Source organism: Electrona antarctica, assembly GCF_951216825.1.
Source record: "Electrona antarctica genome assembly, chromosome: 1".
Classification (NCBI taxonomy): Eukaryota; Metazoa; Chordata; class Actinopteri; order Myctophiformes; family Myctophidae; genus Electrona; species Electrona antarctica.
Genome location: NC_136806.1, coordinates 24249018 through 24264350, shown reverse-complemented (window position 1 = coordinate 24264350; position 15333 = coordinate 24249018). Strand labels below are relative to the sequence as shown.

The 15333-nt window shown below is 41.2% G+C and overlaps 1 protein-coding gene across 2 annotated transcripts in view; it reads left to right on the top strand.

The window, feature by feature from the left end:
- Positions 1–510: 510 nt before the first annotated feature.
- Positions 511–15333, top strand: part of klhl4 (kelch-like family member 4) — a 40086-nt gene continuing 25263 nt past the window's right edge. The window contains exon 1 of one of the 2 annotated variants that reach the window (XM_079500305.1): positions 511–545. Coding sequence is in view for 1 of the 2 variants with exons in the window: in XM_079500303.1 (XP_079356429.1) it covers positions 7810–8276 (467 nt within the window). In the remaining variant the exon portion in view is untranslated. Of the gene's footprint in view, positions 546–7525; positions 8277–15333 lie in introns of those variants that run through there. The other variant, XM_079500303.1, reaches the window with a different exon arrangement.

Genomic DNA, 15333 nt, shown 5'->3' with positions numbered 1-15333 from the left:
ACCATACAATCCTTTGTTTGGTTAATAAGTGTGATTGTTTCGTTGATGAGAGAGTTTTGCTATAACGTATATCTGTAGTAGAGTTTCTACTTTTTTAACATGCATGCCTATGTGAATGTGAAGTTCACATCTAATATGAAGTATCTACATGTATTTACAGTATTTTACACATCTTAATAACTTTATTGTTATTTGGAAGGGAGCAAAAGTTGGTGAAAACAGTGTTTATGCTTGGAACACCGGAAGTGATCCTGGGGTTCCTGGTTGCTTGAATGCAATTGTTGAGGTAGCACAGAGGAAGAGAGTTATCAGGAGTTTCCTTTGAAAGAGGAAAATGCTCCTTTCCTCTCTGGCGTGGCAAATATTTTTTTTGCTGCAACAGGGACTGTTGGAGACAACAAGAAAGAAGCGCGTGATCATTGCATCGGACTTGCAATGTATCAAGTTGTTCTGGATTTAATGTGTATCATCATCTCCATTGGATACTTACTGTATTAAGACAATCAGGTTAGATTTCTTTGAGTCCACTTTGGGTCCATCTAAAGGTAAGAACAATTTTGGTTAAACATAGATTGCTATTCTGTGAATCATCTTGTTTGCTAGATGTACAGTAGCTACTATATTTACATATATAATTATATTTGTAATGAAGCATGAGGTAGGAGTCAAATACAGACATTACTTTTCCATTTTGTTCACATTGAAGTTATTTATATTTTAAGAACAATAGGGTGTGTTTATTACATGGATTATCTTATTGGAATCACTTCAATTTAGTTAATGTTGTAATCTTTTTTATAAAGTTGTTAAATTGTTTAACTAATTATTAACTGACTCATGATTTTAAATTAATTTGAGATGTTTCTAGCTTTATAAAGAAACCACCTTTATTTATTTCTAGCCTTCTAGCTACATGCCAAGTTTGAAACATACTATATTCCTCCTGTGTACTTTGTCTACAGTGGCATTGTCTCTATTATGCTATTAATTCAAGAGATACCCCTATTCATGGCGTATGTTTTTATAGCCTACTTAAGTGACATGCCGAAAATAGCAGATCTACAAGCTCACAATGCCACAAGTTATGATTTTCAGTGCATGACAGGGTTGTTCGATATATAAAGTATAAAGCATAAATCAGGCTTGGCCATAGCAGGCCTATACGGCACATTAAATGTAATTTTCCCATAAATTTTAAACCTGGCCCTTCTGACCTCCTGTGAGTGAATGTTCTTCCCCAAGGCTGCATTGTGTCTCCGTATAGCTACATATGGCATGATCATGATCACACACACCAGGTCAGGGATTTTACAAAAAGAGGATAAGATAAATAGTTAGTGGTGGGTCTATAGGCTAGTATACAGTATTCTAGTGTGTTCTCTGAGATTTCAGTTCACTGGACAACTCATCTCTGCTTGTAGGCTATGTGTGCGCACACGGTTGCATTTTTACTATTTGCTGACCTCCTCTAATTTGTGAGTCTCATGAATATGGACAATGGTCAATTATATTTGAAATATCACCAGCCAACACAGCATAAAATGTGACACTTGAGAGACCTTCTTTCAAAGGATTCATTTGAAATTCATTTGAGGCTCCTATTTCTCAGCACTTATATGTAAAATGTTTCCTCTTCCTTCCCACCTACAGTATAGATTTTGTTACATGCTCAAAACAGGGCATTGAAAACCAAAATACAATACTGTGCAATAGCTACTCGGCAAGATTCATTGTAAATGTGATGTGATTACAGCAGGTTAATATAGCTTGATTGCCAATGCAAGCAGAAATGACATGTCATCATTTAACTGTAGTGAGCAATAAAGAGATGGCAGAAGAGGAAAGTAGGTAATGCTTGCTAGTGGGGCAGATGTTAGATAGATGATAATGTGGTTGCCGTACCAGTCTGATCTGACATCTCATGTGTCATGTGGAGAGTGGAGCCAGATGGTGTCCTTGACTCCTGCACAAATAAAAGTGGTTACCTAGCTTTAGTGGGTTGTTACAATACATTCCTACAACATTGTTGAACTTAAAGCATTAGTATAATGCACAGTCAGTTATGGGCACTTAATGTGATTTTATTGTCAATTGTGTGTGTGTGTGTGTGTGTGTGTGTGTGTGTGTGTGTGTGTGTGTGTGTGTGTGTGTGTGTGTGTGTGTGTGTGTGTGTGTGTGTGTGTGTGTGTGTGTGTGTGTGTGTGTGTGTGTGTGTGTGTGTGTGTGTGTGTGTGTGTGTGTGAGTGAGCTTTTGCATATATTTGCATTTGCATGTCTTGCATGGATATTTTAGAACACCTCTTATCAGATTAGTTTAATGTTTGCTGTTTGGCACTGCACTTTGATGACTGCAGTGTAGTGTTCACTTGAGAGTGAAGAAGCATGTCTCAACTCTCATTTTGGAAAACCAATTAAAATGTCAGAAAACTATGACACGTATTCAATTTATGAATACGTGTTTGTTTGACTCATACGAGATGTGCTAAAACAACAACAACAGAGGGGTTATGGAAGTGTCACCCAGCCCCCTTTTCATCAATTAATGTGCACAATTAAGGCCAAGGTGTTTCATGATTAATGACCGTGCCAACAAATCTGTACATGGGGGATATACCTCCTGTGGAGCGCAGCATGCTTGCAAACCTACAGCATACGTTTATTACAGTCACCAAATAACACCCGGACCATAGGCAACAATCTCAATGTTCAATTTTAACAGAAAATATTGAATTATACACTATGTTGAATGCTGATCCATTGTGGGACAGGAAATTAGGTTAGTTTATCTGACTCTTTGTATATAGAAAACATAGGCTAATTACAGCATGCACAGTACTTACTATTATTCTATGAATAATATAGTGGCAATATTTGCCACACATATACAGAAAGCAACACAGCGTATTTGTAGCATTTCATCTTTGTAGCTGAAGTTGAAACCAGCTCATCTTTTTGAGTGGTGCAACCACTCCAAGGAACATCAATGACCGTCCTAACCTATGTGACTATGTTTAGAGTACCAGTAGGGGCAAAAGTGGCGCTGTTGTGCCAGAAACAGAGAGAGATAGTGTTGCACTGTTGACTGCTAATTACAGAGAGAGAGAGAGAGGCAGTGGGAGAGGGGAGAGGGGAGTTGCACCACTCAGTTCACACAGGGTGTGATTCTTTGTAGCTTTTGGAGCTTTGTATCTTTTGCGGCAGCTACAAATGTCAGATGTAGGCTATCCTAGTATCTTCATGTTGCTGGCTTCCATTAAAGATTAATGGTAGACTGTGTCTTTGCATCTGCCCGTGTGAACACAGCATAATATCCAAGGCATTTCTCAAGCGTATATGATCAACAACTGCCATATATTTCAGTATTAGTAACCACCAGACAACAATTACAGTGCTAATGCCATGCACACAGCACAGTAGAGCTAACTGACACGCATCATTTCTACCATGAAAAATGTATTTGGTATTGGCTTAAGAAGTAATAAATCTATTGAGAAATAATAGCCTCTAGAGAACAAAGGATCAGCGAGATCGATTCCTTTTTCTCATAACTGGAAAACTCAAAGGCATAGAAAGGGTAACCGCCAGGCTGTATATCGTTTTCGAGGGGGTCCTCACAATGTGGGCGTATACTGTGTGCATAGTGTACTGTACTGTATATCACACTGTAACATTGTGGTATACTGTGTGTGTATACTGTATGTATACTGTACAAACATGCAGAATCTCCACTAGATACTAAATGCAAAACAAAAGCAACCAAAACACAATACAAAAAATAGTCGTCTTCACAGGCAGAGACCTCTTTAATAATTCAGTCTGGGTGCCTCTCAACCATAGAAATAAGGGTATTAAGCTTAGAACCCCATTCCCATTGACTCATAAGCAACCATGTGGATGAAAATAAAGGGTGATACATGCACTCAACACAATTCTAGACACCCCACAGTCCCCAGCCAAGATCTGATTTAAATAATGCATTAACTACAATGTGTTATGGCGCATATCTCAGGACTTATTTCAATTCGGGGGAATTCCTTGCCTCTTTAGTAACCTCTCTGTGTTTGTCTCCGCGGTGCATTGGGGACATCTTTGTCACAAATTAAAAGGATTGTGATGGATGTGTGATGAACACAACGAGCTCGGCTATCACATGCGAATAAATCTCAGGCAGTAGAAGATAGAAGGTCTAGCCAGCTGGAAAGACATCAGTGGATATTAATATTAATATTAATTAAGCGCGAATCTGAGAATGAGAATAAGTTACTCTGTTAATTTCGTCGACTAAAACTATGACAAAAAAATTCTTCTACCTTTCTTCTATCTTCTACCTTTTTTCACTGACGAATATACTCCAACTGACGAAATATTGACAATTTCGTCTGTTGGAGAAGAAATCCAGTAGAACTAAATGTCATTTTATGTTTGGTTGTTAGGAAGGGACTGGTGGAGAAGATCCAGTAGAACAAAATGTCATTTTATGTTTGGTTGTGCTCGTGTTTTGCGCTCTGAAATTAGCGACGCGTTGTGAGCTTGTAGATCACTATTTTCAGCATGCAACCCAACCAAGTAGAAAATCAGCCATTACAGCCTGCCAAAATATTTTTTGTAGACAAAATCAACTGTAGATTTAGTCGACTAAAATATTACAATATTTAGTCGACTAAAACGAAAACCTTTCAGATGACTAAAATATGACTAAACTAAATCAACATTTGCTGTCAAAATGAACAGTGGAAAAACACCACCGTTCTCCAGCTTGACCTCCTGATAAGCCTCAGCACCCAGAATGCAAAGACTGTGAGCAGTAGACGTTTGACCACATGGAAATCGGCATTTCAACATTCTGTGAAAAAGGCAGGCCATTCAGTCTTCAGTGCAACATGTCGTGAGCTAGTCTTTACGGTGACGAGATTTGGTGTTGAGGGAAAAAATTAGGGTACACAAACTTGGGTACACACTTCCCTCAGCTCCCCCTCTCCCAATTTCTCATATATTTACTATGTGTGTGATAGACATTTCAGATAGACCTTCAAAATGCATTGAAACACAACAATAATGTTACAAATAAAACAAATCCCTGTAATTATTACTGTATATTACCGTGTTGGATTGTCTGCTGTCTCTGCAAGTTGATTTCCATACAAGAATAACTCAATCCAGTGGCTTTCTTGAACATAAAACAATATACAATATGCTATAGAAAATGGTCAGCGTTAATGTCAAGTATACCGTGAGTTGTCATTGTCATTGGGCTAAACATGCCAGGCAGTTGGGCAGATTGTTCTTCACCCATGCAATTATTTCATAACCTATATAATATAACATATTATAGGCTTCAAGCTGATGGCAGAGGTATAGCAGAGGCAATTTGCTTAATATTTGTAGTCCTTGAATATGACTTTCAACTGATCATATGCATAAACCATTTAGTGTAACAACCTGTATCTATGCTTCCAAATCCCTCTTATACACGAGGCAACGGAGGCGGATGAGATACTGTGCAGCATAAGGTCTACTATTTTAATAGACTGTCTTCAACCTTCTCCTCTCACCAATGTCATGGAAGATGGGTCTTTTTGAGTAGATTTGCAGTTCAGCAATGTTTTCAATTATTTAAATATGATTTGGTTTGAAGTTGAACTTCAATCTTTTTGTATAGCACATTTCAACAACAAGCCAATTTATAGTTCTTTACAAAAACAGGTCATTAAGGAGATGGTCTGTCGATCTGGTAAATGTAACTGTCACAGTGAGCAAATATTCCTTGTTAGTTTATATATGAAGCACATTCAGCCCTAACTAAACCATCCATGTTTAGGAATGCACAAACCACAAGATGATTCTAAAGTGTCAGGAGATTACAATAGATCTTGTTGCGTCGTGGTATGTTGTGCTGCACCGAGCCAGGTTCGCAATCCATTTTGAAATCCAATTTCCTCACTTACCCTGTGGGCATGTACAGCTTCCTTTGACAGCTGATTTGTAATAAAGCACTTAGAGCCCACAGATCCAGTGTTAGTGACAGCATACCCTGTAGTGTACAGCACACCCCAAGGCCTGATTTATAGTCAAACGATGGTGTCCCGTTGTCCAGAAACAGGAGATCTACTAGCTCAGAACGTGCCGCAAGGCCACACTTTGTGAGCTTGTAGATCTGCTATGTTCAGCATTGGACTCCATCGTGTGACAGACCTGTACTGCAGATACCACAAGTCATGTATCTACAGCATCCAGACGCTAGTCATGCTGTTGCCATTGACTGAATGACCTCAGATTACCTTGCATGTTGCCTCAGTGTCCTTTTAGCTAAAGCCATTGTAAAGCTTTTCAATTAGGTATAATGCGGCTGCGATGCACACCCTGGAGCACGGTTCGTTATTTACGCCTGGCATGGAATCTCTTCCTGAGATGCAATATGGTTTCTCTGAAGCCCCGACTGGGGAAGAGGCAGCTTACTGACCTTGAATGGTTCATCAGTATGTAGTTTTTCCACTTCTCATGTACTAGTCAACAGGGTTTTTTTTCTCCCCTCTCCCCTTCTTTCCCCCCTCGCTTTTTTTTAAGACGCAGGGCTAGAGGGGGAATATTTTTTCTGCATGGCTACCTGCAGTGAGACATTCCCTCTTGGGAGTCTGTTTGATGTGAGGATAGCAGAGCACACATTTGTGTAGGTGTGTGTGTGTGTGTGTGTGTGTGTGTGTGTGTGTGTGTGTGTGTGTGTGTGTGTGTGTGTGTGTGTGTGTGTGTGTGTGTGCGTGTGCGTGCGTGTGCGTGTGTGTGTGTGTGTGTGTGTGTGTGTGTGTGTGTGTGTGTGTGCATGCAACATTGTTTGTGTGAGTCTGTTAGTGTAGAATCACTATAACAAAATGTATGCACGTCTACGCATGAGCGTGTGTGTGTGTGTGTGTGCGTGCGTGCGTGCGTGCGTGCGTGCGTGCGTGCGTGCGTGCGTGCACATGTGTGGGCGTGCACATGTGGACACGCTCACATATGATTCCATTTGTCCAGATGAGCTTCTCCTAACAGAGTAAAGATAGCATAGTGTTATAGGTGAGGTGTTATAGTGCAGTGAGTCCTTCTTTCCCTCCTAGACCAAGCCATGATTTACTTTCTCGAGGTGTGACCTCATCATGCTGGCTCCCTGCTCCCCCCACTCCCCCCATTTTTGGCAAGAGAGCAGGCAGCCCCAACATCATCAGGGAGGTACAGTCGTATAGCTGAGGGGACTGGGCAGGGCTTGGGATATTTTCCTCATTTCATTTCTAGTGCGTGCATGTGTTCTGTCTGTCAGAGAGCAAGGGTGAGAGAGAGAGAGAGAGAGAGAGAGAGAGAGAGAGAGAGAGAGAGAGAGAGAGAGAGAGAGAGAGAGAGAGAGAAGAGAAGAGAAGAGAAGGGGAGGGGAGGGAGCGAGGATCATGCATGTGCATTAACTCCAGCAGCACAGCAGCAGCAGCAAACAGAAACAGCAGCATTAGAGGAGAGAGAGAGAGGGAGAAAAGCAGAGAGAGAGAGAGAGAGAGAGAGAGAGAGTGAGGCAAACAGGGAGAGTTGGAGGCAGGCTTGTAATCACAGGCACAGGAACAAAAGCTGCAGAGGATTGTTTTTCCTTATCCTCTAACAGAGCAGCGGAGGAGGGAGACAGTGCAGGCGGACGAGGAGGTGCTGCTACTGCTGGTATAGTACTACTGAGACAATAGAGAGAGAGGAGGCACTTTGTATTCAGAAAGGACTGAAACCAAGGGTCTTCTCTCCTCTGCTCCTCCTCCATGTTTTTGGGCACCCCTCGTTCATCTGCAAGCTGAAAGGAGGATGTCCGTGTCGGGGAAGAAGGACTTTGACGTGAAGCAGATCCTCCGGCTGCGCTGGCGCTGGTTCAGCCACTCGTCCCAGGGTTCGGCCGGCGGCGGCGGAGGAGGCGGAGGTGGCGTGAGCTACATCCAGCAGGATGGCTTGGACCACAGAGGGACCCCCGTGCAGGGCCGCCTGAAGAGTCACTCCCGGGACAGGGGTGGATTGGGAGGAGGAGGACTCCGGAAGAACAGCCCCGTCCACAGCATCCTGGTACCCACGCCGGGGCCCACGCCAGTCTATGTCAGAGCGGGTCATCAATCATGGCACCACCAGCATCAGAACACCATTCACGCTCTCCAGGTCAGCGAGGAGCCCCCTAAGAACACCTCGTCGCCCAGCGTCACCAGGAAGGAGGACCCCAAGAGCGCTGAAGACAATGTGAAGGGCAGCAACGAGGACCCTGCAGAGGTGGAAGCAAGAGAAAGGTATGACTCTGTCTTATGTGATGGAAGAGACAGACTAGTTTCCGGAAGAGCAGAAATCGGATTTAGATAGTGGTAAATGGAAACATGTACCTTTCATGGGATGCACCAAATGAGAATAGACTGTTGAATGTAGAGAATGGTACTGCTCGCAAAGAGAAAGTCTGGTATCCAAGGCACCATCTCTAGAATTAACAGAAGCAATCATTTGTTGTTGTGTGTAGACATTTGCTTCAAGCGTACGGCATGCACAAGACTGGTAAATTGTAAAGTTTTTACAGTGTTCATGAATCCAATTCTTGCACAGTACACAGTATATCTGCAGCATTTCAACTTCATTCAGTATTCATAGTGCCATTCTGCATGCAGGCCCTTTAATTAAGCAGAGATCAAATTAGCTGTGCTGCTATCATTTCCCAATTAAGCCTAGCTCAGCAGCTGCGACCACGGCTCACCTGGGGACAGTTCAGTCGCAGTTGTCACTGTGTGCTAGGCTGCATGGCAACACAATAAAACATGCTCTTAATTATTCATCTGCTTTTTATTTATTTTGTGCTCCCATGCCTGTGTTGTGAGGGCACTGCATGGCAGATATCATGTGGAGGAAACCTCTGCTTGATTCCTCTAAGCATTATTCATAGTTTACACAGCAGATGCTAATGCATTCAATCACAGAGCAACTGTAAAAGTGGGTTGTGGGAGAGAGCCCACAACCCACTTTTACAAAGAGATGATACAAAGGAATTATCCAAACCTCTTCCGTTCCTCCTCCACCGTCATTGCAATAAAATGGCATTGCAGCTCTGGGCATATTTGCAGGCTTTTACATAATTTCATTTGAATCATTCTAATCCTCAAAATCTAAGTTTTAGCTTGGTCATTTTACTCTGGGCTTAATTGCTTCCCTCTGCTTTTCCAGGCTTAGTTTGTTTTCTCGTCTCTCTCTCTCCTTTCTTTTGCATGATCCTGTGTCTTCATTACAGGAAGTAAACAGGTGCTGCTAGTGCAGGGGGCTGCGTGTGTGATGTCTGGTGGAGCACTAAAAGCACCTGTCATCAAGGATGAAAGGACTCGCTCTTCTTTTATCTAGTCTGTGTGGCATTTTAAGTTGATTGGTCCTTGTATTCGCCTCTGTGCCTGGCGCTTTTGTTCTGTGCACCTGGTGATGAAATGAGCAAAATGAAAATGAACCCGTCCTTCTGATTTTATGACGAACCTGGAACGATGAATTACAGTATGCAGCGTTCTGGATGAAATGAATGCCACAGGCAGTGGATGGCTGCATGCCCCAAATAGGACATGAATTATTCTCAACTAAGATACTGTGATTTTGGTATCTGCTGTACGTTCTGCCTTTCGTGTTGCCATAATTGGCAGATGTTCATGTTTTTGGATCCCTGTGTGAAAAGGGTGCATGCATTAAACATGTGCCTCGCAGTAGAGAAGTAGTGATTCTGTGCAGCTCTTGAGGTCCTTGACCATATAGCCTTCTATCTAAAACACCACACTATACCTAGTGACCATATACTGAAGTACCGAAACTGATCGTTGGCAAGCAAGTTGTGCTTGCTAAACTGTTAAAATATACATCAAATTACCAACAGGCAGAAAACCTGTAAACTCTTCTTAGTGGCTGGAGGTATTTTTCCACCCAATTTTACCCGACCCAGTCTGTGCTAATAAGTAAAAATGCTTATAGACTAGAGAATTCACTTCTATCTATTCTATAATGGCAATAAATCACTCAGCATATTGACATCACTCTTTTCTTTCATCCAAATAAATTGATTACCCTAGCTGTCAGCATCTGTTTTACATAATTATTGAATCAGGGAGGTAGTTTTCTTTTTTTCCTGATGATTTAGTGGCACAGCATTTATTGAATCAGTAAAGCGTGGCAGGAATGGCAGCATAATGTGGTTTGACATGAACTATAATCAGGAAAATACTATTTTACAAGCTACTTTTCCATCAGCATTGCATGTCATGGAAACGGCAACTGCTCATTAAATATGAAATACTGTACTACTAGTTGGAAATCATGTATTGAATATAAGCAGGGTCATAAACAATACATGTATATCTGTGGATATGCTAAGTTAAACAGTGAATTAGGCCTGCTTGTGTGACTTACTGCACCATGGCTTGCATGTTGGTTGTGGGCTAAGCAGATGTGTGGATATCACCAATATATGCACATTCATTTACTCTAGCAGCTGGGTGGCCCTATTACGTCTCACATCATAAATCCTTGACACATAATTTGTCACAATCTCTGAGACTATATCTAGGAATGAACTATGCTGCGAGTGAAAATAGCCAGTTTTTAGACCCCTTTTCAATAGCCTGAAAAATGTGTGTCACTCAGTTAGGGGTTTGTGCCTTAGAGTCCCCATTTTCACACAGAATGTCTTGAATAAATCCATTCCATCACTTTCAATTTCATTGCTTTAGTTTCCTCTGTTCCCATTTCTGTTTCCATATCACCAGACCCAAAGTCAACCAAATAGGCTTCACCTCTTGGAGAAATGAACGATGACTATAGCCAAATGTGTCATACTTAACCGCTGTTAAACATTAAAGGATGACCTCACCCATTTTCAACCTATCGTCGTATAATTGGTCCTCACTAATGGTCATGATAAAATGGTAAAAGAAAGATCTACTCACCCTGTGTCTCATAGGAGGGCTGTGGACACTTCAGTAACTCGCCTACCAGTGACATCATTGTTAGGTTTGTTTTTGCCCCAACAAGATTTCACATTTTTGATTTGTATTAACCTGAGAACAATGGCTTCCATTATAGCTTGCTAACTTTACAGGAATAGAAAGCCTGCAGTTTCTATTGGCTTATGGATTCCTCATCGATGATGAGTAACTGGTAGGCGGGTTTCTGAACTGTCCACAGGCATCCTATGAGACATACTGTACACAGTGTAGACAACAAATATATCATATTATAATTAGCATTAGTGAGGACCAATTATATGAAGTTAGGTTGAAAATGGTTGAAGTCGTCCTTTAAGTGTCAAATGTACAGTATGGTCATGAATAATTTAGTCTTCAAAGCATTAGCCTCTATATATCTCTCAGCTTTATTGAGTTTAATAGTTAATTATTAATTCACTGTATTAAGTTAATTTATAAAGATTACTTTTAAAATGTTAAATTATGAATCAAATCCCAAATTTCTCATAGATATTTGCTAGTTGCTCTGGACTGGGTGACTCCACACCAAGCAAACTTAGCGTCTGCTAAATGCCTAAATTGTAAATCGTACATATAATCCACGAGTTTATTCTTGATTTCTGCTTCGGTTCTCTTCAAGTTGCCTGGTTGATATTAAGCACAACTAGGTACCTCTCAACAACAGAGTTGTGCAGTGACGACTGAAAACACTTGCGCTCCATGCCAGTGCTGTATTTGTCCTCTCCTCATGACTCTCATCCCCATCGTTGTCAGTGGATATATGACAGGAAGAGTTAACCCAAATGGAATGGAAACCCTGACCTCTCTCTCCACATAAACACAAACAGAGGCTTGAGTCAGCGGGCTGTTAGTTTGAATGATATCTCAATTCCCTCGCCAATGCCTTGGAAAAGAAATACCACCACCTTCTCCTCTGTCAACAGCAGTAATTCAGATATTCGTTGAATGTTTCATAGCACCACAAGGCTTATGGGGTCTCAGTTTGTGAGTGACACTTAATGACAGAGGCATCCTTATGATGCCATAACTTAAGGAATAAAATATCCTGTCTGTAGCTCACTTATGGGAGAGAAGATTTTGTGATTCATCCATTGACACCGACTTCCACCGTCCAACGCTGTACATCTGTTTGCATATTTCAGCAAAGGTGTAGTCGTAGTGTTTTTTGAAGGATGAAGATAAATCCAAGTGTTGCTGTTTTATTATATTCTCTCTTTGCAGTTCTAAAGTACATCTGTAAAAGACTGAATTGTGTTGTGAAGTGCTAGCAGGGTGATATGCAGGACACTCTTTCTTGTTTCACTTCACATCAGGATCAGTCATTTTCCACAAACGATCCTGATTCAAAGAAACATAATCCCTGACACAGCTTTCCATGAATTTCACATGCATACTATTAACAAGGGCCATGGCTTAGTCTAACAGTGTCCTCAGGCTGTCGCATTCAGCAATTTGAATGGAAAGAGAACCATGGAGCCATATGGCCAATTATGGTCAAGCAGAAAATTTGCTATCAGAGTGAGAGTAGGGTCAGTGCAATAAATTATATCATATTGGGTGCAAAATGTATTTGAGAAATTACAGTAGGTGTTCTGTATCTATGAACTAATTCAGTTTTGTGTGTGTTTATGCGTGTATTTGTGTATGTGCGTGCGTGTGTGCGTGCGTGCATGCATGTGGATGGACTGGGAATTACCATGCTATAGAATCATAGTAGGAATATTGAAGTTAAAGTGCTTAGGGTCTAAGCAGTAAAATATACAAGTACTGCTGTATGTTAGTGTCTTATTTTCTAACCCATCTCAGGCTATGTTAAATTATAGACAATCTGCTGATGTTGGCAGAGCCATAGTCTATAGGGTTTAAACTGCCATCATCAAACTCAAGGAGCTTTCTGCTAAGATCTGCACATTTTTCATGTACAGCCCCCCACCCACCTATACCCACACAAAGACAGTTACACACACACACACACACACACACACACACACACACACACACACACTGACACATACAAACACACGCACGCACGCCGTCGCACATTGCACACACTCACACACACACGCACACACACACACACACACGCACGCACGCACGCACGCACGCACGCACGCACGCACGCACGCACGCACGCACGCACGCACGCACGCACGCACGCACGCACATAATTGGGTATTGTGTAATTGAGTGTAATCCTACTAGGTTATCTAATAAACAAGGACTTCAAATGAAAGTAAAATATACTATCACTAGGTATAGTAAAAAAATCCCAATTGCTGTCAAAGACAGGTCCCACCTATGAATCAACTGCTCAGAATCCCATAATTAAACAACCAGTTGTACATATCTGTTAACTAATGACTTTACAATTCAGCCGAGTAAGGCCCATCCCCATTTCACACAGTGCAATGCTCAAAATATTAATCAATATCACGCCAGAGCATTATTTATCTATCAAGGTGGATTGAAGAAATGCTGACATGTTTTGTAATGGCAGAGGGGCCAAGTTATAAGGGGGCAATATTTCATTTCTGTTATTGGCTGTAGCAATTTTACACGGGTCTCTATAATGATAAGGAGCTGTCGGCCATTTTACAAACTTGATATTGCCCTTGCTGTTGGAATTCAAACATCAAAATAAATGATTTTTTGTGTAGGCCTACATCTACATTTCACCCGTCACTATCAATATCAAACACATACTTGCATGTCAGCTCTAACAAATCATATCAGGAAAAGAATGTTCGCTGTCAACATTTCTGAATGAGTAAGTATGGCGTGAACGAGTACAACATCGTTTCAGTGCAGAGCAATCATCTCAGTACTACTGCTGAGTGCTGACGATCAAGTGGTTACAGTAAATTCATACAGTACAGTGATTCTACGCACAAATCTGAATGCTACACACGCCAGCATACTGGACATAAGAGAGCAGAGCCAGCAGGTTCTTATGAAATACACAGACTTGGCATTATGCTACACCAGGCTTTGTCTGTGTTGTTGGATTCTCATCCCAGCCCAGCAATTCCACCGCCTTGAGGGACAATAGGCTGTGCTAATCCATTTCGAAAGAGTCTTTCCCCATTTGGTCAGGCGTGGTATTCCCTCATGTGGAGGGTTGGAGTTGACTGAAGTAAGACTGAAGTGGAATAAGACTTCGAGACCCAGTTGGACATCTGACTCATGACCTTTATACTGTTGCCGGCTAATCTCGGTTGACAAGAAGTGCATCTTGAATCCTTATGGCCTGTCATTGAGAAGGGCAGTTTCAGAACAGAGTTAATCAAGTAGCCTACAGAACTGTGGAGCACAGGAAGAGACAGAACAACCTAATTCTGTTTATTTATATTAGCTGCGTAGCTGTAAAGCCTGATTTATTATACATAGTTGTGCGGCAGTGTCAAGCACTGAAAATAGTAGATCTACAAGCTCAGAACGCAACATTAGCTCCTAATCTCCTAAATATAAGTAACCTATTCAGGAAAATGAATGACAAATCATCCAGATACTACAACTAATGTACTAGTCCTACTACAACAACTACTACTACTACTACTACAACTACTACTACTACTACTACCAATAATAATATGTTTAGTTGTTGGGGCAGTTGTCCCTGTACATTTGCACATACAGTATAGCCTACGCAAAATGAGTCCTCAGCATTTCAACTCATTAGCCCAAGGATGACCATGCAAAATGCATTTTTGGCGAGTCTCTGATCAGAGACACCTTCACAGGTTTATTCCAAAGCTGAAGCATTTGACATTTATGTCTGGTGTTCCCATCCAACATCTATAGGCTACTCCAAAACTGAAATGTATGGACTCCCAGAAAAGATCAAATAGCTCTGTGATACATGGTTTTGCAAGGTGTTGCAACTTGTATGTTTACGGAAAGCCCAAACACCAGAGGCATAATCAGACACATGCAGGGCACACACATTAGAGTTCTATATAAAATACCACATTGTTGCACTTTGTTCAGTATACAGATGATGGCAATACCTGCTGACTGAGTGTGACAAGTGCATTAAGCATCAAGCCAGGATATTTATACTGATCGGTGCAATATGACATGAATATTATCAAATTACATTTAACCACTTAAGTCCTATTTTATACCAGTTCAGTTGCAGTCATTTTATGGTGTTGCATTGCATCTCAATGTGTTGTAGATCTTCACTTCTAATGACATGCATTCCCAAAATAGGGATGCCAGGTCAGGTAAAATAATTGAACTTCATTCTAATTATTTACACAGCCTGGCTATAGGCCTACACAATGATCAGCATGCAGATTTGCATATGATTTCTTGTCAGCAATTCATATAGCCTATAAATAATTATATG